Source organism: Eleginops maclovinus, chromosome 8, assembly GCF_036324505.1.
Source record: "Eleginops maclovinus isolate JMC-PN-2008 ecotype Puerto Natales chromosome 8, JC_Emac_rtc_rv5, whole genome shotgun sequence".
NCBI classification, from domain to species: domain Eukaryota; kingdom Metazoa; phylum Chordata; class Actinopteri; order Perciformes; family Eleginopidae; genus Eleginops; species Eleginops maclovinus.
Window position 1 is genome coordinate 4,740,615 of NC_086356.1, and position 22,546 is coordinate 4,763,160.

The following is a 22,546-nucleotide window of genomic DNA, read 5'->3' on the forward strand; positions in this document are numbered from 1 at the left end:
CTCCTCACCGGCCGGGAGTCGTCACCTCGCCGCAGTCCTCCCTCCTTACAGCGGGAGAGAAGACACGCAGCAGCGCCACAGCCGTGGAGGAAAGTGATTTTACCAGCGGATTGTGGAGACTACTAGAAAGATTACTTAAAGAACTATTTTAACTCGGATACTTGCGCGCACTTGGCTCTCCTGTAACCATGGGGGACGTGGTTTCCTCTCACCTGGATGAGAGCAAGAGGGAGATGATAACAGGTAAGGGAGAGAGGAGCTACAACTGAAGGACTATTATAGACACTTTGTTCAAGTTCAGTAAAAGTTATTTCATTCATATCCAAAACTTGCAGATCATGAAAGTTTGAAACAACGTCATAAAGTGTGTTTAATCCTCCAGTAGGAGTATTATTAAAAAGAAGTCTTACATTTCACCTTTCAAATAAAGAGTCTTTGAAGTTATCCAAATATTATATCCTACTTACACTTCCCAATACTGTATGTGGTGTTAAAACACATTAAATTAACTGCAGTATTTTTTTTGTTGATAAAAGCAAGTCACACTCGGCAAGTGTCACTTTCCCGTTCCATCTAGGACAAAGCCTCTCATTGATAGAGCATTGTTGCTTAGTTTCCTTGAACTGTTTCACCGATTGAATCCGATCTCTGCTGCAGGCCTATTACTCAGAGATAATAAGTAGGTTTCCCAGAGGGGAGCATGTTTGTATAAGTTTTGGACCGACTGCTATTTAAGGCTCAGATTGCTCCAGCCTCCCACTGTGATCTGTGCAGGTCTGTGTGGTTATTTCAACAAGGCATGGGAGCAGAAACTGAAACACGTCCATGGATCTGTATGCATTCTTGAAATTATAGTGTGTCATAGCTAAAAGCAGTTTGGCATGGGTCCAACATCTAAAAGTTCTCAAGAAAAAAGTGATTAGCCTGGCTTGTTCAGATTTTTCTCTTTACATTGTTTTTGTGGGCATGTGTGCCTGCGTGCAAGGCACACATGCTTGCATTGAGGAAACCTCTTCCGGGAAACCAAAAGTGATGTTCTTGAAGTTCAGGCACTGGGTTTGGTTGATGTTTCTCGCAAATCAGAAAGAAAAACTCTCAGAAAAAAAGTTTGAAATAGGAATAATTACATTGTGAGAAGCTGGCTCTTGAGATGGAGGTTTCTGGTATTTTTATGTATTGTGCATCTGAAAAAAAGAGTGTAGTATTTCATAAATAATAACACTGTGTTTTAAACCAGACACAAGCCTGATATGAGCTCTGCTTTTTCCTGTTTTATATCTAATTTAATCATGAGGGAATTTTGGATTGATAATGACAGAAAATAGCATTAAGGTAAATATTTGCAGCAGCATTTTGACACGACTTTTTCACATCGACTAAATAGTTATTTAATTAATGAAACAGTTCATATAGGATCATTTTTGCTGCCTTATAATTGAATGACTCCGTCGTAACTTTTACAAAAGATAGGCATCTAAAACTCAAGGCATATGCAGCCTGTCAGATTCAGAATAAGCTAAAAAGTAAACACAGTTTAAAGATGTGAGCATCAAAGTTTACTCGAAGTCCTGTGAAGAGTGAGATGGGAAAAAGGTCATCTCAAAAGGTTTTCTAAAGCTCCTACTGCCTCACATTCCTCAACAATAAATGGATCCAACTAAAGTGTCAAAAACATGTCTAAAAGTGTGAGAAAAGTAAGACCAATAAAATCTGAGCAGAGCCAGTCAGTTCCAGTTCTCTGCCAGAATAGCAAAGATTTTGCAATATGTTCTGCTTATGAGATGGGCTGAGAATAAACTACACTTGAAGAGATGAGTCAGAGGGGGAGGACAACATAATGAGTGAAACTGCAGAGGTAAAGCGGGTAGAAACATGTCATAAGATCAAATGCTCAAACTGCTGTCTGGCTCTCACACACCCTCTCATTCTCTGCAGTATCTACAGATCTTTGCTCTCGTCTTGCATGAGTGAAGCCATGTACACATGCATACCATAACAAATAGCATGGCCTTAAATGAGTGTGTATGTGAGTGAGTGTGGGAGAATGGAAGTGAGTAAAAGCGACTCAGCATTTCTACATTGGGAGTTGTGTTTGGAGAGTGTACCTCCCAACAAGGTGATTTCTTCATCGTCACTCCACAAACATTCCCACCAAATGTCCTCCTCCCTTATGAGCCCACGCAACACATGCGCAATATGAACTCAGAGACGAGGTTGAGCGCTTGTTTGTCTACAATCTACAAGTGATCAAACCATCGGGAAGATGTTTCATAACCAAGTGTCAAAGAACAAGACTGCACATTTAAGATGAAATCCAAAGGCAGTGAAAGACGCTGACAACACGAGCCCGTAGTGTCAACACAGTACACTTCAGACATGCATTTGATTGGTTACCAACAATAAATAATGTTTTTTTAAACAACATTTAAAGCTGTTTAGCTCAAATCGGGCTGTGTGAAAAACTCCTCACAGCTGTTTGAATAGACGCTAAGAGATGCTGTTTGTGTAGCTGGGACCATGCATGCAGAAAGTGTAACTGGACAACCGGGATGTGCAACATTCGAGTCAAACTGTCGTAAACACAAAGAAAGTGCATCCTCTTTGCCTTGTTCTCTGTTCAACTTAATAGATGTGTCCATTGATGGTTTTTTTTCTTAAAAGCTAAAATATGTATTAATTTGCTTGATATTCTAAAATAAATAGCTTAAAGATTGCTTAATCCTTACCAGTGAGACTTCTCTATACTGTTTTATATACCATCAAATAACCCGACCCTACAAGTCCTGGTTCCCTGGAGCCAGTCTACCAGTAGTTAGCCCTCACATGCCTGCCACCTGGTTAACTTTGAAGCCTGTGTAGGAACCACGGCCTTCCCCATCTGATCCCGACTGGTGGCTTTGTTCTGGGAATTATTTGCCAGCTGTTGCTGTTGGACCATAGGATGATCGACACCATATGACATCGTACCAGAAAACCATGAGTGGTGTCCTCATATCTGCAGCTTGTCTTTGACACTTGAGCCAAGAGAGTAGCAAGCAGATCAATCAAACACAGAAACCAGTCAGAGCCGGACAGACCGCCTAGTAAACCAAAATGTGTAGTGAGGGGGAACTGAGAACCCCCCCAATATGTTTCAGTCTCTTCAATTCTGTTTGTGATTTTCATAGATAGGATATCAAGGCGCAGCTGGGGGGGAGGAGAGTGTCTGGTTTTGGGACCTGTGAATTGCTGCTGATTCCAGATTAAGTGGTTCTGTTGGCTTCATCAGACCGTTATCTTCATCATGCAATGGGCGGTTTGCAGTCGGATGTGAAGGGGTTGAGATGAAAGTCACCACCTCCAAGTCTGAGGTCTTGATTCTCTGCCAGATAATGGTAGCTTCCTTAAAGTTGAGAATGAGTTGCTGCCCCGAAAAAAGGAGTTTGCATATTTAGTTCATAAGTGAAGTTTAAAGGGAGCATGGGTTCGAGAGGCAGATTGGTGCAGCATCAGCAGTAAGACAGGCATTGCGGTAAAGAGGGAGCAAAGCCAGACAGAAACGTTTTGGTTTAGCACTTGATGTGATTTCCAACCCTCAACTGTGGTCATGAGCTTTGGTCCTCCTCAAAGAGTTTCCTCCATAGGGGGCTGGATTCAAATTAGAGATAAGGGGGCCTCTCTTTGGAGAACAACAACTGCTCAGGGTAGACCCAAAATAAAACAGTTTATCTCATGTATTTGGGGAACGCCTCACAATCACCCAGGAAGAGCTGGAAAGTGTCCCTAAAGAGAGGAACTTCTAAACTATTTTACTGAGCCCGGCCCCCGGAAACTGGCAGAACATTAAATATAAAACCAAGGTGTTCGTTAGCCCTGTAAGATACGGGTTTTTGTGAAATCATTCACTTAAAAAATGAGAAAGAGGGCCCCTTCTCAAGATTATGATGTTGTCATTTTCTTGAAGGTTCTCTTGTGAGGTAGATGGAGGGATGTACTAGAGCTTTTTCCCGTGGCTATACAGGTTAAGACGGAGAACTGAGTGTGTGATTTATGATGTGGTCTTTGTTCCCAAGTGCCCAAAAAGGCTGTCCGTGTACAATCATCCAGTTTGCTGACTTTGGCACATCAAGACAACCAGTGGAAAGTACCAACTCTTTGCACACATGAGCCCCGTTAGTCTGTTACATATGTAGCCCAGACCTGGTATACATATTGGTTGTTATCAAAAAAGTATCAAGGTCCCTTTAACAGGGAATTCTTGGAGGGTTATTTGTCTAAGCTCTCTTTCCTCTAATCCGTCCACCTACCTCCTCCTGCGATGACACAGTGTTTTTAATACGTTTGTGTCCCTGTCTCCTGTCTCCTCCACATTCCCCGTCCATCCTGTCCTGTCAGCTCTTTCCTTCCTGCTCTCCCACTGCATGCCGGCTCTCTCCTTCCTGCCCCTTCCCTAAAACAGATCATAGGCATCACCGTCCGCCGCTGACTGAAACAAACACACTGATCAGCTTACGAAGTGACCTTTTTTCCAGCATTGTAATATGGGAAAAACTCATTTCCTCTTCTGCAGGTTCTTGGACCATTTAGTCTGGGACAGTTTGGGAAAATAAACGCTGAGTCAAGGTGTGGAAAGGATTTAAGTAGAACAGGAAAACATTGATTCATTAGATACCCTCTAAAGTTTAGAGGGTATGAGGGCTTCATCTCACCCTTTCAGTATTGATTATGACTGAAAATACTTCTAAGATGACGTCTTCAAACTTTGGTCCAATCATAAGTCGCACAATGCATCAAGAGGTTTCTATTTGATTGAATGGTGCGGTGAAAATAACATGGATTCGTGGGTTTAAAATATCCATGTAAGACTTGAACTCCACAGTATTTTAACTATGCAAAATCTTTCCATCCCTTAAGTTTGACTAATGACAGGGCTGTGCCAGACAGCCACAATATGAAGGAACAGTGCTGATAGTACAGTTATCTCTTGCTGTGCTGCACACATTTTACTACGGCAATTTTCATAAAGAGCTGAGAGCAGCAGTGGAGGTTGTGGCCTGTCTGAGACCTCATTTAAGTGCGTATGTCCAAAGGAGAATAGCAGCTCCAGCTACTATTGAGAAAAATAAAAATAAGAGTTGATGAAATCATCCTTAGAGATTCATGTAGCAATCAGACATGTTATTGTATAATTGGAAAGGCCTCAATATATTCCTTACTGACTTAGGACCTTCCAAATGAACTTGTACGATATTATTGGAGCTTTCTTTTTGAGGTTTCTCTTCAAAAGGACTCAATTTTATCTTAAAACAGCTAACCTCTAATGTCATGTGTGTTTCCTGACCTCATGTCTGTCTGTGTGTCGTCCTGCAGATTGGACCGGAAGCGTGATCAGAGACTTCAGTGACGTGTACGAGCAGCAGTACGCAGTCGCCTTGTTCAACAGCGTTCGCTTTGAGATAGAAGGAGGAGGAGGACCGCAGTCGCAGCTGCTCCACAGGAAGGCAAGACCTGCATTGTATCAGTTATAAAGGACAGGTTCATAATTGTTTAATGAATAGAATTATAAAAGATGTACAAAGAAAAGAAAGTATGTGGCATCCACCCATTTCAAATGCTTGCAGTGTTGTGGACTATAGTAAGGTGAGTTTACTATAGTAAGGTTTATACACAACACAAACGAGCAGCAATGCAAGCTTTGTTCGTGACAGACAGAAAACAGGGATACATTTTTAAAGCATGAACAAGCTCATTATTGAGTCTATGTACCAGCGCATTCCCTAACAGGAGAGTCTGCTCCACCACTTTTTGTACTCCTCTCATCTTTGTGGTAAGCAGGCGCACTGAAGGTCCCATTTGTTCACATTTTCAATCAGCGAAGGGGAAGTGGAGCACATTTCACACATGAACAGAGATGCTGTTTGGATGCTATTCTGGCAGTTCATCTGCTCTCTGCACTGTCACAGGAAAGCTGCTTGTGTGTGCACTTAAGGCAGACGTGAATATTATGCATGTGTGAATTAACGCAAATAAATACATATAAACATATCAGAAACTACAAGGCTAGTTTGGTCTGTTGGTTAACTTCTTGCTCTTATGAAGGGGGGTGCCTCATTTGCATATTCCCCTTTTACCGTTATTCAAAGTTATTTTACTGAAAGCATTTATGTGGCATTAACAGCAGATTCACACAATATCTACAGATAATTCAAACCTTTCAAGAAAACAAACAGCAGCAAACATTTTGTACAACACAAGAGCCTCTTTATGTTTGTGATGGGCCACTCCCTCCTGTCTCCTTCCTCTCTGAGCAAAGTCACAGTATTATTTGATCCCTGACAGGAAGACTTGGAAATCAAAGTGGGTGGTGTGTTTCCTGGAGTAAACACCAACTAAACAACACGCCTTCTGATTAGTTTAAAAAGAGCTAATGCAAAAAGAATGTCAGATCTGTGTCACGAGATAATATGCATTTAAATATGGCTTATTCTAAAGTGCTGGACGTCTCTCTGATTTTTCAGGACCCTTTAGCAGGCCACTCCATCTTCTCTGGGAGTCTGTATCAGTATCAGGAGGAGAGTCGGAAGTGGAGGAATCGCTTTGTGTCCGTGCCGAACAGCTACATCGTCGGCCTCTATGAGAGCAAAACAGTGAGTGCAAGTCGACCAAACATGTGTCCCATTTGGTGATATTTGGGACCTTGTGTTAAAACAGCTTGGCATATCTTGTGCCATCTTTCCAACAGTCACATGATCGGGGCCTCCACCCGAAAGTATCTATCAACTGTGCGGGGTACAAGGCGCTGACCTCGATGGAGGAATACATGGAGCTGATTAACACCAGTCTGCCAGGTACGTAGGAAATGACAGATGGAGAAAATAATGAATCATGACTAAAAGTGGTTTATATATATGAATCTGGACTTCATGCATTGAATTTTGGCTGAGTGTTGAATCAATATTATTTATTTTAAATTGTAGGCCAAGACTGAACATGGTGCAGGAATGAGTCCTAAAACCTGGAAATGAATTAGCATTTTACCTCTTCCTGCCCCCTTGTCATGATGTCTATGGGTTATTAATGGATCTGTGGTTAACGTTAGCTGAAGAGATGTTGACTCTTTATCTACGACAGGAAATGCGTCAGTAAATACCCCACCCATGACTGTGTGAAGCATCTTTGTGTCAGGAAAACAGAGGTTGCCAACAAGTGACTAAATGAAACTCCTAAACGTCATCAGGCCAGCTTCAGCTTAGCGGTGGTGACATCAAGTCACACCATCATGTAATTTGATGGCCTAATGTTAGCCCTTTACTTTAAGAGACTGCAATTTACGCTTTAAAACTTGTGGAGTCAAGATTTGGCAATGATCCTTTGTGTATGTTCTGTAATCCAACAAAACAATCCAATTGCTTTTTGTCGAGGGAGATCTTCAATGCTAACTTTGCCTGTAAAGCACTTTCTAAATCCTGTAGTGTCTCATTCTCCTTCCATCATGTTGTAGGTATCAAAGCCAAAGTGGCGACTAGTCCTTTCATCAAGTGTGCGAGCCAGTTCCCCCTCATCCTGTGGCACCCGTACGCCCGCCACCACTACTTCTGTGTGATGACAGAGAAGGAGCAGAAGAAGTGGCACGCAGTACTGCAGGACTGTGTCAGACACAGTAACAACGGTAACAACACACACACACACACACACACACACACACATTAAATTGCTATGTTCAGTTGTACAGAGGACATGAAGAGCACTACAGTAACTCTCTTGACGATGCCCCTCTATGCTCAATACGTTTTTTGGCTGATCAGATGAGGGTGTGTGTGAGTGTGTGTGTCACAACGTGAAGCCTTTACATGCCATCTGAATGAGCTGGCTGATCGGTTATTATTCCTGGTTACAGCAAGAGGTGTTGTTGGATCTTTAAAATCAGGCTTTTATTTGTGTTTTATTTCTCATTTGTCCATATTTAGGGATAAGCTTTGGGCATTTCACCATTATACAAGTGCCGGGTTTCTTTGTGATGTGATGGCATTTTGAAGACTGCGTTGTGCATTGGTTGCACATATGTAGTTATTTGTTTGGGGGGGAACTACTCTTCGTCTGCTGTAACTGTCTCTCGTTGCGGGATGACTCGTGTCATTGTGTTGAAAAACAGAAGGCATACGTGCCAACAAAATGCAATTCATTTGTGCATGTTGTCATTCTGTTTCTCTTGGCTTGGCATGACAATTTAGTGTAGAAGAATCTAAAGCTGTATTTGATTGGCCTTCTTTCAAATCTTTGGTGCTACATCACGCGTTGACTTCAAACTATATGCCAAGGTTTTATTGCGTTATATTCCACTTACACGCGCTTTAGCTGCCTTTGTTTAACGCATATGTGTGATATCACCTTCAGTGTGATATATATAGACTAGAGGCAGAGAGAATCAGAATGAGCAAGAACCATGGGGGAAAAAACTGCAGAGATTCAGTGATAAACAAAATACAACTGCTGCGGTTACCAACGTGATTGGGCTTGTTTTGATCCTGCTGGCTGCAAAGGCACCTTTACAGAGATTGTAGATACAGTGTAGATATCTTTAAAGTATTCATTCATAAATTGAACATGTCTTTAAAGTATTGACTATATTGTAGCACTCTCCAAAGAAAATACTGTAACCACCTTACATTGTGAAACCTAACACCTCTCTGCATTATAGAAAATGTAAAGATATTAAACGTATCTGGTAAATTCTGTTTTTAAGTGAATCATTTTAGCTTAAGTTTATTCAAAAAAAGACGATTCATTAACTTTTAGGAATGATAAATACTTCTTGGTGCTGACTTTCATCGTTTTTAGTACCCGGAAGGTTTTATCCACAAAGACGTTACCTTAGCTGACCCTAATTTTCAAGCACACAAGCTTGTGGTTTTACATGCCTCTGGGTGTGCACCAGTGTGCACACATAATTATAATGCTGTTGGTATTGTTGAGTGTGAGCTTTAAGGCTTCAACAGCTATCCTCAGATGAAAGCTAATGCATGGCTCTACTATCTGTAATTGTGCTTTAAGGGATTGTTAGGGTGGATCATGAAGTATAGGGCGGAGTCGTTGTCATCAAGTCAGCAGCAGTCCATCACTCCGCAGAAGATGCAAACAGGCATTCAATAGTTTGTCTAAATAATTTCACCGCAAGTTCAAATCTAAACAATCCTGTAGGAGCAATAAAGCCACACTGCCTGAGATGCTATCAGATCAAACAACACACCTGATCTCAGCTCATCACCGGGCTGGCAAAGTTGCTCGACCAGATTCAACTTTGTTTTGCACTTATGCCAACTGCAGGGCATGAATGCCAGCAGCTGTCTGTCGTCAGTATTCAAACACATAAAGGAGAAAAAACACAGAGGATCATTTATCCAATCAATGAGCGTGTTGGTCTAAAACCCCAACTTCAGTGCACACATTTTCTGGCTGTCAAACAAAAGCGGCCTCTCTCTGCACGCATCAGGCTCAACCGTTACTTCCCAACACTACCTGTTCAGACATGCTTGGTAAAAGCCAGAGTCTCTGCCTGCCGTGCATTCCAGCTGTGAGGCTGGGCTGCAGAAGTATGTTGTAATGAACAGAGTGTGTTGCTGTTTTACTGTCGCCATGGCTGGTGTGTCGGTGTTGGTTGGCATTCATGTGTTTGGCCTATGAAGACCCGCCCAGTCTCACCTCTGCGTGTTGGGAGGAAAACCAGAGCTGGGAAAGACCTTTCCTCGGGGTGATAAAAGGTTCGACAGCCTGACCTCTGCCCCCCCCCCCACACACACACACACACACACTTGCTGGATGTGCTGCGATTGAAACACTTTTTGTTATTGTGTAAGTGGATACCATTTGAGATTTGACAAAAACTTTGCTCATACAATCAAGTGGGAATTGACTACCACATTTAACACTTGTAATTCTTTATAGAGCATGGCAGTCATGTTGCATTAACTACTGCTTTGCCCAGGAAGAATAAACGAGGAGCACAGAAGCTCCATGCAAAGCAGCTCTTCAGTTTGACACTGACACTGTTCAGCTGGCTGTGATAAGTAAAAACCACAAGTTAAATGTTTACACTGACGCACTGAAGATGCATTTGCATCCACTAAAGCTATGGTTGTTTCGTCCTCATGAGCAACCTGATAAAGTTATGAACTGCTGCTTTGCATTAGCTTAACAGCATCGTTTGCAAAGCAACCACTTAATCAGCTGAGTCAGCGGATGACCTCACCGCTGTACTGCACAAAATGACAATTAGTTGCATCAGGACGACCAGCAAACCTGATACACCCTCACAAAATACAGATTGTAGAATAAAAGGTACTGTTTAAATGTGTGTAGTTATAGATTTTAAACACTCACAATGTCTCCATAGTTCTATAATTAACCTGGTGAGTAAAATGTTGACCGACATTAGACCCAGTAGACACAAACTGAAGTTTCCATAAAGCCACAGGCCACGCAGAAAGTCTCCAGGGATATTATTGTGTTCCGGTTAGACTCATCATGAACTTCATGAATTACTGAAGCAATTAGTTTAACATGTTAATGACTCATCAACAAAATATGAAACATCAACACCTGTCAGCGTTATTTAGTAGTAGGAGTATAAACAAGATTAGCAAACAGTGTTTTACCTCCAGCTTCTAAAATGTGAGTAAATGTATATAAATATACTGTACATGTTTTGGTTTGGAACTGTTAAGCAATACAAGCATTATGAGGACATCATCTGAGGCTTTTCTATGGCTTTTACAAATCATCTACTAACAACTAAGGGATTATTTGATCATGAAAAAAACATTTAGTGCTCTCACCTGTAGGGCGGCACAACAATTGGATTTTAGCCTTTAAGATTGGGTCAGTTTGCGCAGCAGTCCAGGCTGCTGCTGCATCACATCAGAGACTGCACCGAGCTGCTCCGTGGACCCTAGAGAACCATCATTCACAGTCTCCACCCCCACAGCAGCCCTCTGCTCTGATCCGCAGACCTCAGACTCGTTACGCTCAGCAAGAAGAGACCTGCAGTGGGCACACTCGAAGCATGATAGACGTATATTCAAGGCGGGTTAACGGCCTGTCAGCAGCAAAGCAGGGTGCCTCTCAGCATGATATATGGTTCCTTTATGTACTCTACACAATATACAGTACATACTTACACAAAAACTAAAGCAATACAGGGTTTCACATAGTTGGTACATGAGGCAGCATCTGCTCCAATCGTTGTCTTGTTCAGTCATGTGTTTGTTTGTGATGTCTGCGGTTGATGGTATGTTTCAGTGAGTATTTATTCTACTGTGGGTTTGGCTGCTTCCATAGGACCGCAGCACCATATGGGAAAATGCTACTCATGCATGTCGGGCTGAGGAATGTGTTTAAACCTGCAGGTGGCCTTTAGTGGAACTCAAAAGAGACAGTATTTGACATCCAAATGCTTAAAAGGTTTTAAATGTCAAATATATTTAACTCAAGAGCAACACACACACACACACAAACATTTGTGGATGTGAAGGCCTGGGAACGCTGCTACTCAAATCCCACCAACCAGAGTGTGGTGAGCAAGGCAGGGAGGGAAATGCCTCAAATAAAGAGACCGTGGTAAGTGCTGCCACATGTTCTATTTATACACAGTACACACACACACACACACACAGGGCAGAGAAACTAATCTGTTCCTTGATCTAGCTTGGTTCAGATGCAGGGAGAATGTGTAGTGGTTTACAGGCATGGCAGATCCTCAAAACATAATTTCCTTTTTCTCCTGGCAGCAGCAGGACATTTCTTTGCGAGTGAGCAACAGACTGAGAATGTAGAAGGGCTTTCAGGCATTTCACACTGGAGACCCGGCCACAGAAAAGCCTGAAAACTGTTCACCACAAACACTGAATAGTGTAGCCCAGTGGTACCCAGCCCCCGGGTCACACACCAGTGCCAGGCCATTGGTAAACACACTGATTTTTGTAAAGATTCAATTCTTATTTACTATAACTATAAATTCCAGGTGGGGGCTTAGACTGTTCTTAGTTTCGCTTTCTCCCGGTCACATTCTCAACAACAGGATGCAGATTTTGAGCAGCAGTCCATCATCACCCACTTAGCTCCATGATATACATGTGCTGTGTTCCTGTTACAGTTAGAAAGCAAACATAAGCAACAAAAACATAGAGTGAGACTTAAAGTTTGCTTTAAAGCTTTTAAAGAAGGAGTTGGGTTTGCTATGCCTGTTGCTAATTCTCCTGTAAGACGGATACAAAACAGGAAGTATAATGTTGCCATGGAGTCAGTGAGTTAGCTATGGTCTACAACTTGAGTTAACCATATTTTGTTCCAAATCCAAGTTCATTTGTGAGGAAAACTGCTCGGTAAAAGTGCTTATTTTCTGTTGTGGGCATCGAATGTCTACTACAATAAGCCAGCTTGCTGTCGGGTCTCTCAGACACTTTTCAATGAATTTCACCTCCAAATGTCGGCTGGTCATCTGCCAACATGGCTGCTGTCTGTGCTCTTATCTTCCCACTGCACCTCTAACCCTAGTGTCCAAGAAATTCTCAGGAAAATGTGAGCTAAAACAAGCTAACACATGAGCCTGTCAGCAAAGAGTTAGTGAGCTGGAGCTGAGACTGCTTCCTGTCTTGCTCTACCTCTCCCCCTGCCTCACTCATTGGTCACTTCCTGTCTTTGTCAGCCTCATCTGAGTCACAGACGTACAGCCACAGACAAAACAACTTGATGGAGACTCCAGCAGGAAGGACACACACATTTATGCGTCTGCATTAAAAGACCTCACATTATATTCAACTACAGCTGTCACAATACCAGAAATGTAGTATAGGGAGTACAAATGCCAGTTCAACTCAAATACCCAAATTAATACCAAGGTGCGAAACAGAACAGTAAATCCCTTGTAATGTACACACACCTGTATTTATTCAAGTTTCCTTCCACTAATGCTGCTTAAACGCACCACAACGCCTGTCTCTGACGCCTCTGTTAAAGGCTGCTTACAGCTAACAGCTAATGTTAGTTGGTTCCTGCTAACATCAATACGTCTTTGTGTTTTGTTGAAGTTGTGTGATATTATTAACCATCACCATTTCGATACGGGCTATGAACAGCAAACCTACCCTTTAATTACACATTTCTGCGTCAGAAGCACTGCCTCTTGTTGCCACATGAGGAAAAGCGTCTGAAGCATCAGTCGCTTTTATTTAAAAGAAGAACTGCTCTGAAGGACGAGCGGCTAATTATAGGGATGTTTTATTCCACCTGTTTGCGCTCCGTTGTAACGGATGCAGGACTTGTGCTGCGGCCTTGACTGATGCAGAGTAGTGATGTATTTTCATCACTGGAACACAACCACATAACAGAACCAACTTCCTAAAAACACACACGTGTTGCCGAGCACTTTGTGAGCTGCTCCTATTGTCCTTTCCGCAGGGAGTGGCAGTAACCAGGGCAACCACATAAATTCAGTCGTCTACCAAACCAGCATCTTCCTGTTTTGAGGGATGACACAACTGTGTGTGACAGGGCCCACCAGTGTGTGTGTTGTCTTAGTCTCCAGCAGCTGTTACTGAATGCACCGCAGGCCAAAATGAGACTTTCAGAAATGACTTAAAGATTCTACAGAAAAGCTATGAAATTATTCCTCTCTTAGAAAGAAAACATCCATTGACTGATTGAGCATTCTGAGACCTCACTTCAATGTAAAGAAACCATGCAAAAGCATCCAAAAGAGAGAAGAGGGGGTTTGTGTTTCTGTAACGTTACCAAGCATCTGCTCTGCCCCAACAGGTCTGTCAGAGGACTGCAACGTTCAGACACCAGCCTTCACCGACTCCGTGAGACTCTACAGACAAGCTAAAGGAAACTACGGGACCTGGGATATGATGTGCGGAAAGCCCCCACAGGTCAGCACCTCAGATTCATCCTAATAAAGCTGTGACTCAGCTCAGAGGCTGGATCTTTAAAAAGCTGCATTTGTACTTCTGAAAACTGGTCCACAAGGCCTATACGATGATGTACATGTGTGCATATACACAAATGTAACTGAAGTGACCATGGTCTCTTACTGGTGATGCCCTTTCATGATGTCCGTCATCCGTCGGCAGGACGACGACATCCTCGCAGTCAGCTGGTCCACGATCAGTGCCTGGCAACAGGAAATAAAACAGTTATTTTTGCATGAATCAATAAGTTAGTGATACATTATGAAAATAGATTTGAAGTTATTTATTATAAGTGTACCTTCTACACATTGCTTCATGTTTGATGCCAACTTCCAGGCAATGCAGAGGAGGATAAGCACCTGAGTGCAATATTTGTTTTAGGCCAGTATACTTCTGCGCAACTACATTTCAGAAGCAAACTTTTTACTCCACTGTTTTTATTTAAACACTTAGTTAGTTATTGCCTATACAAACAAATGACATGCTTATATGGTCTGTACTGTACCACTAATGTAACTGTATTTTAAAAAGACTCTGAAACTGGCTCAACGTTGACAAACTACTACATAAAAAAGCTCTTGCATAAATTGGTTGGTTACTACTTGAAGTACATATTGCTTCTTTACTTCTACTCAAGTAACGTTTTCAGTTCAAGAATTTAACTAGAGAACAGAATTTCTACTCTTATTTTAGTAAAGAATCTGAGACATTTTTCAACCACTTCTCAGAAATAACCAGCTTTGTTATTTTATTGAAACTGAGTATATTGCACCTCTATGAGCTTATTTGCTGCAGGTGAAGTTAAAAGAGATTTTCCGGAACAAATACAAAACAGTTCCCCATGAGTACCTGTCCAAAGTTCAGTTCATGGCCATGATTCAACATATAGAGAGGCACCAATAATAGTTGACAAACATTGGCAGACAAAGACACATAGCTGCTTTCCAGGGAAAAGCTTTTTCCTAGTGTCTATAGCTCAAGAAAACACTCCTTTACTTTGTGAACACAGAGCCTTTCTTCACAGTAGAGTGCACCTACACAAGACCTTCAAAGGGAGGGTCAGCACCAAGACCCCACCCCTCAAAATACCAGCAACAGCAAAGACACACACACACACACACACACACACACAGACACACACACACACAGTTGATTGGCAACTCCCTTCTGAATGAGTCTCTTTCTCTTCCTTGCTTCATAGTCGCTCTGTGTGTTTAGAGCACCCGTGTTTCCTGCCCGTATCCAAACGACTACCTACTTCCCTAAAAATGACAGTGGCTTCAACATGTTGAACATTTGTAAATGTAATAAAGATTTGGAACTGGAGCAGATAACACTGCTATGAGCGATTTTAGGGGAAAATAGAGGGTATTTCAGGCAATACAGTGAGAGACTTTTCCATTTTCTACCGTCTCCCTTTCAGACATTCCTGTGGATTTTTAATTCATTATGCGAATACAGAAGGGGAAAAAATAAGCTTCAGATGAACATTGGAACTGTATGAAGCTATGAGCCTTATGAATCCAGCAGGGGAAACATAAAGCAGAAACTGAGCTTTTTAAAAGATAGGCTAACAGTCATTTAAAAGCAAAGATAATAAAATAAACACAACAGGTATGATATACATGAATAAAAGTTGTAACGCAGGATAAAAGTTACAGTGCAATGTCAGATTAGCCTATAACGTACAAAATAATCACACATTTTATAAAAAATGTCAGCGCATGTCACCAAAGTATATAATCCACAATAAATGAAAGTGCAGTACATAGGTAGCTGGTATAGCAGCTTAAAAAGGAAAGACATAAAGCCAGCTGACAACAAGAACATAGGCCTAGGCCTTTTCATGGAATACATTTTCAATTTGAAATTACAGCAGATGAAAATAGGCTTATATACATTATTTATGGCTGTTAATAAATTGTGTTGCTTTGGTTTTCTGGGTCCTGGTATTACTGGGCTAAACTGTTGTTATGGGACTCTCAATATTACTGCGCCATCATTACTGAAACTACAACCACCTGTGTGTTTCCTACTGAGCTACAGCATGACAATTGAACATTGAGCATTATGGTAGAGGCCTGTACAAACCGCCTTCAAAATAAAATAAATTATTCTTACTTACGTCAATAAAAAATATGCCTTTAGCGTACCTAAAATATTAAGAAATATCATGTAAATAATGAAATTAATTATAATTCACTGCCACATTATAACTGAGTGAATACTAAGATATAGACATATCCGATCATAAAATGGATATTTCCATTTCCACTGGGAGACTCATTTCAATTGGTGTTGATAAAAGGCCATCACAGGAAGTCACTCCAGAAATAACATGCCATTCTGATGTACGGTTTCAAAATAAATCCCCCAAAATTGAAATCCCTTATACGAGTTATCGTCCCTTTTTAGAGAAGAACGAATGAAAAACCATAATGTCCATAATTAAAGACTCATTTCACTTCAGGGTGGTAGCAGGCCACCTCAGAAAGTCACTCAGAGAATATCAGGACATTCTGATGTACAGTCTAATAAAAACACCTGTACCGTAATGCATGATATACGCGCACCGCAGTTCAACGTGGGTTTCACCGTGTTTTCTTTCTCACAAAATTAACTGATATTTAAAACCACATAAACATACTGAGACAAAGGATACAGTAGACTTTCAATATACTCCAGAATATCATAAGTAGCATAATATAGTTCACTTAGCCTACCTTACTGATCCCAGTGCGCTCAGGCTAAGGACCGGAGGATAGACAAACTCCGGCCACTAGCTTAAAGCTTGTTGGAGGTCGTGAAACAACCAACACCCCGACGATATTGGCTCACACAGAATGATTTCCTTCAGAAAACAATCATGGAGCTTGTTCGAGCTTATTCGCCTAGCAATACAATTCTAAATAAACAATGATAAAGGTCACAACGTGTTACAGTTTCGCCGCAGAGGTTTTTAACCGCGGAGTAATTGAGCAATCAGAGGGCGGGGCTTCAGGGGTTTAAATAGACCGCCTTCTTACGAAAGGTGTGCCCGTGCGCAAATTGTATGTCACGTGACAATGTAGCGCTGTGGCAAGTTCATGAGGAGCCAGATTCAACAATAAATCCTGCAAATATTGAACAAAAGAAAATACATTATTTTTATTGTTTATATTCACTGGGTTTCTTTTATCTTATAACAGCTGCAGGGAATACAAATAAAATAAATCGAAAGAAAAACAAAAGTTATTATAAATATTTGTTATTATTTGTTCTTTTAAATATATGAATCATAAAAGTTATTTCGGGTTGAAAAGTTCAGTTTTTATAGCATCGGCAGCTGTACAGAGATTTTTTAAAACTGGCACAACATACAAGTAAATAAAGTAAGATATCTCACAGCCACCATTGTTATAATAACACAGAGAAAGTCCTATTTGTAGCTTTCATACTTACAAACTGCAGTACTATACCTATTGTTTGTCAGTTCTTTCTGTTCCTATGCTTTGGAAAATTACTGTACTTTTGTCTTGTACAGCAATGTGTTTAAACAAATATTTAGTCAAGTTAAAACCTCATGTAGAAGCGGAGCCCTGTGTGTGTGTCAGTTGTGAGGGCAGTGCCACTAAAGCCAGCCTTCCTGCCTCTCTGTATCCAGCTGTGTATCAATCGCCCTACTGTATCCATGCGGCCACACAGGAAAGAGGGGGCTGCGTTTTTGAAAGGTTTATTTTTGTTTTTCTTTGGGTGGAGCATATTGGTTGTTTTTGACTTAACTGCTTGTGCAAAAATCCCGGTTCACACCTAGTTACTATACCTATAAATGGTAAAAATAGATGGGGCTGACCTTGCAGCTAAAAGGACCATTAGGTGTGAATGAATCCAGTGCAATGTGAAAAATAGGACACTAAATGTAAAAAAAAATGTATTAAAAGTGTGTAAAAATGTGTGTGTTTACAGATTCTTGCTAATCTAGTGATGGAGACCCTCCACCCAGAGCTGAGAGGCCTGGTCGCACCTCGTCTGAGGGGGAAGATGCAGCAGAGGCAGCGGCATTGGATGTTGGTGAGTTTCTATCATACTGCACAGGGAACCGCAGACATGCTGCACAAGAGAGACTCAAATCGATTGTATTTCTGAACGCTCTCCTGCAGATCTCTGACGCAGTGTACAAGCAGGTGTTGAGTCAGACCAACGTTCAGTATGATGCGCTGGTGGATGCCTGCGAGGCCCAGAGTGCTCCACTGGACGCCAGACTTCGAACCGACATGGACCAGATCATCGCGTCTAAAGAACACGTCAGTGGCAAGATACGAGGTAACCAAACATCTACAAGAAACTGTTTTTTGTTCATAAATCTTCCTTCCTTAAATGTGAAAAATGTGGTGCTTTGTCTGTTTTTGTATCATACTTTATGCACTGTATATAGTTTGCAGTCATAAAATGGTTCCCAGCATAAGGAGAGAGCAGTAATCGGTTCTCACAGTACCACCAATATATTTCATTTAATCCCTACCCCCATTTTCTGTCCCATGGAAGAAAATATCCTAAAATCTGTTGGTAAAATGTGATCTAAAAGTTTATTTGAACACATAAATTAGCTGTCAAAAGGATTTAAATGACAATATGTCATTGTAAAGCAACAACACATTGATATGCAGTCATAGAATTGGTCTAGTTTTTGCCCACCTTGATCTGGTTTCACCTGTAAACAATGCTTACATTATATAGGGGTATTCTGCACTGTTAAAAACAACAACAGTGTACTTTCTGATGAGAGTACAAGTGATACACAGAATCCCAGCTGTAGATAGGGCTGTAAGAGAAGTTATAAACTCCAATGTCACACAGGGTTTTATTAAACAAAAATAATAGCCAGGGAGTAAAATTGAAGCAAGAATTGATTCCAGACAGAAAGAAATTCCATGATTCATTTTTAACGGCATATTGTAGTTGAATGCACCACATCACTTTGTTTACCTACTCACACATGACTCGGTTCACTTGGTGCTCGCTCTGCCGTGTAACATGATCCACCCGACCTCAAGTGAACACTTCATTGTTCGCGTACTGTCTTCCCGAGTGAGACGTAGCTGTGGAAGGGATCATTTTGTTCACAGAATAACGTCACAGTGCTCAAGTTTCCGACACGTTTGTTTAGATATGTGGCTTTCTGGAGCTCTTGCTGTACACTGCATAGCTTTTATATGTAAGTGTGTTGTTTTACTCTGTCATCCTCATTGTGTTTGATAAGCTGACTTTTCATTACCACTGCATCCACCCTTTGAGCTTTCTATTGACCTTGGCACAGGGCTCTCATATTTGTCATGTGCTGTCACAGTGAGGTGAAGTGGCAGAACTGCATTCCCTCACCTGCACTACATAGGCAATTTCTAGCTTTATCCAAGGAGCTAAAATATTACTCAGCCATAAGATGATGCAAGTTAGGCTTACATGAGGGGAATGTAGAGGATTGAGAGTCCTATAGAGGACATACTATGCTCATTTACAGGTTCATATTTGTATTTTGTGCCTCTTCTGGGACATGTTTCCATGCTTTAATGTTCAAAAAGGTCTTTATTTTTCTCATACTGCCTGTGCTGCAGTACCTCTTTTCACCCTCTGTCTGAATCTCTGGGATTGTAGCCTTTGCAGACCATTTACATGCACAAAAACCTATACAACACACTACAGGAAAGATAAAAACCTCTCAAAGCATTCTGGGCCTCTTTAATTTCAGCCATCATCTATTTCGTCTTTTCCAGCACAGGTTATACTTCCAACGAGTGGGTGTAACCCAGAGTTGGGTTTCCATTGAAACGACACAAGTGTGTTTACTCAAAGTCATGCATACCAACCATTTCAACTTGGCAGTCAACAACACATTGTATATTGTAGATTGAGTTCCTCTGAAGGAAGAGCCATGCCTCTATTCCTAATGCTTTGACTTGCTCTTCATCATCTGTAGTGTGTGTTTACAGCATGAATGTGTGCTTTTCTTCAGCTCTGGTGTTGCCCAAGGCGGAGCAAATACTACGGACGAACGTGCAGCCCTACATCAGCTCCATCCTGGAGGCCCTGATGGAGCCCACCAGCCGAGGGTTCTCCGAGGTCAGGGAAGTCTTCTTCAGGGAGATGGTGGAGATCAGCAAGAACTCACTCAACGGAGGGGGCAAAGACAAACTGGGAGACGTGAGTCGTTTAACCTTAATGCAAATATTTATTTTACCCCCTCTTTCTGTGCATGAACTGATGTAATGGGATAACATGGTTCACATTTTCCTGACATTTCCAGTAAAAGAGGCCTTCATGAGTTCTTATGTAGCATATATAGGAATGGTAATCCTAACAATACACTTTATTTATACTACATTTCATTCAATTGCTGCAGGCCTAAGTGCTTGAGAGTAAGGTAAAATAGACATAGAAGGAACATGACACCATAATACAAATGTTGTTTTGCCTTCAGTGAACCAATCTGCATTGTCCCTTTCCATCATTTTGTTTATTCTAAACACCTTAACGCTGCATGGATTCGTACAGCTGCAGAGTTTGTTGTTGATCGATCCCTTTGGGTTAGTCACTATTACCCCATTCACATTATTTATTAAATAGTGTTGAAATGAAAGGGGAAAAAAATGTGGCTTGAACAGAAACGCTTTTACTTGCATTACTGGAGGTTACTGGAAGAAAAAATGGTGGTTTTTTTGGGTGACTGCGGCTGTTATCCAAAAAAAACAGGCCCTCTTTTTCCCACATCGGTTTCCCATGCTGCTTTTTTTTTTCCAGCCTAGAGCTTGGACAGTTTTGCTTCCATAACATTTCTTTCAGACTAGAACACTTCCAAAATACACAATCATTTGTTTATTTAGATAACTTTGTCCCTAAATATACCAAAGATATAAGATAGTAACTAATTTGCATAGTCAAACATAACATCTTAGGAAGTCTGGTATCCAAAAAATGTTGTTCTTAATGTCAGATTTCATCTGGGGGATTTCATATTGAGATATATTAGTTTTTTTCCAACATTCTGAGCCAGAAATCTCTTATTCAGAATCACTAACTCACTAAAGTTTCCAATCCCATTCCTATATTCTGATGTATTTACGAGGGGGTTTGTTCAAAGCATCAATGCTTCCGTTGAAGCAGAAGTCAGGAAGTGTCCTCAGCTGCCCTCTGTGAGAGGAACGATACGCTTAACCTCTTTCTTGATTTTGGCCCTACCTCTCCTTGTAGGGAAATTGTACCTTCTGCATCAACGTGACCTTCTTCTCTCTGTCCTCCCCTCAGAACATGGAGAGGCTCTCCATGCTCGCCTTCCACCCGGTGAAGATGCAGAGCTGCTACGTGAAGGTGGAGCAGCTGAACCTGGAGGGGCTGCAGCAGAGGTTCGACGTGGCCAGCCCCTCGGTGTTCGTCAGCAGGGCTCAGATCCTCATGAGGGAGGTGAGGAGATACAGTTTGTATAGTATAATACAAAGAATCAGTATGTAAAGCAGTGTGAGGAGGCCTGAAACACTCCCTTAGTTCTGAGTGCAGGATACACACAAGCAACCAGTCTGCAGTTGAGTCTCTACTCACACCTGCTGGGCAAAAAGAGTATGGCTGTTTTCAAAGAGACAGAGAGAGCATTAATGTGTTTCATGTGATATTGATTAACTCTCTCTCCTGACAGCAAATGGACAATGCAGTGTACACTTTTGAGCAGCTGCTCCACCAGTCTCTGGAGACCCACGGAGAAAATGACATGTGCAAGATAATGCAGCGCTGCCAGGAAAGGGTTCTCAAGGTAAAGAGAAGGCTATTTTAGATAAACACTAACTCATCAGATGTAAGCAATTTATAAATATATTTTTTTAATTATTCAAAGCCAGTCGTTTACGGACGGCCAGAGAAGCAATGAGAAAAAATGCCTACTTATTTTTTCAGGTAGATAAAACTTTTTTTCCAGGTTCAAATATATAGTTTTTGGACAGGATCTTTCATATCGTCTATATGAAACAAACGGTAACTTGGAAAAATGATCATGGGAAAGACTTTTTCCAATGTCAGGAGATAGTCAGAGTTAAAAAATGGTTTACCAAAATAGATTTTTCTCATTGACTTGGCTTCCGATAGTCCTGACCATTATCTGTTCAAAGCAACGAAACACAATTCTATCAGTTCAGCATCTTTATAAACTGCACTGCACTGACTCTGCGGTTAACCGAAGCAAATGTTGTCAGAAGGAACTGCTGAAGTATATTTAATTGATGATTTGAGTAATCTCTATCCATGTCTGTTTCTGGTCTTCCCCTCAGAAATACGATTATGACAGCAGCACAGTGCGCAAGAAGTTCTTCAGAGAGGCTCTGCTGCAGATCATCATCCCGTACATGCTGAAGCAGCTGTCGCCATCCTGCTCACCTGTGAGTAGAAGCTAACGGACAAACGGTGAAAAGAAACTTATGAATGGTGAATTATAAAAGCTTATCTCCTTCCCCAGGAGCTGCCTCGCTACAAAGAGTTTATCTTTGAGGACTTCTCCCGTTTCCTGCTGGTGGAAAACATGTTTGAGGAGCTGGTGCTGCAATCAGTCTCCAAGGACATCATGATGGGTGAGGGTCAAAAACCAA

General features: G+C 41.4%; 1 protein-coding gene across 1 annotated transcript in view; it reads left to right on the forward strand.

Annotated features, from left to right (window-relative positions):
- niban2a (niban apoptosis regulator 2a) overlaps positions 1–22,546 on the forward strand; it is a 25,253-nt gene continuing 2,707 nt past the window's right edge. The window contains exons 1-13 of the mRNA XM_063889405.1: positions 1–243; positions 5,350–5,480; positions 6,498–6,626; positions 6,722–6,827; positions 7,481–7,648; positions 13,789–13,904; positions 17,889–17,993; positions 18,083–18,245; positions 19,933–20,120; positions 21,222–21,377; positions 21,607–21,720; positions 22,232–22,339; positions 22,417–22,528. Coding sequence (XP_063745475.1) covers positions 189–243; positions 5,350–5,480; positions 6,498–6,626; positions 6,722–6,827; positions 7,481–7,648; positions 13,789–13,904; positions 17,889–17,993; positions 18,083–18,245; positions 19,933–20,120; positions 21,222–21,377; positions 21,607–21,720; positions 22,232–22,339; positions 22,417–22,528 — 1,651 coding nt within the window. The 5' untranslated portion in view covers positions 1–188. The remainder of the gene's footprint in view (positions 244–5,349; positions 5,481–6,497; positions 6,627–6,721; positions 6,828–7,480; positions 7,649–13,788; positions 13,905–17,888; positions 17,994–18,082; positions 18,246–19,932; positions 20,121–21,221; positions 21,378–21,606; positions 21,721–22,231; positions 22,340–22,416; positions 22,529–22,546) is intronic.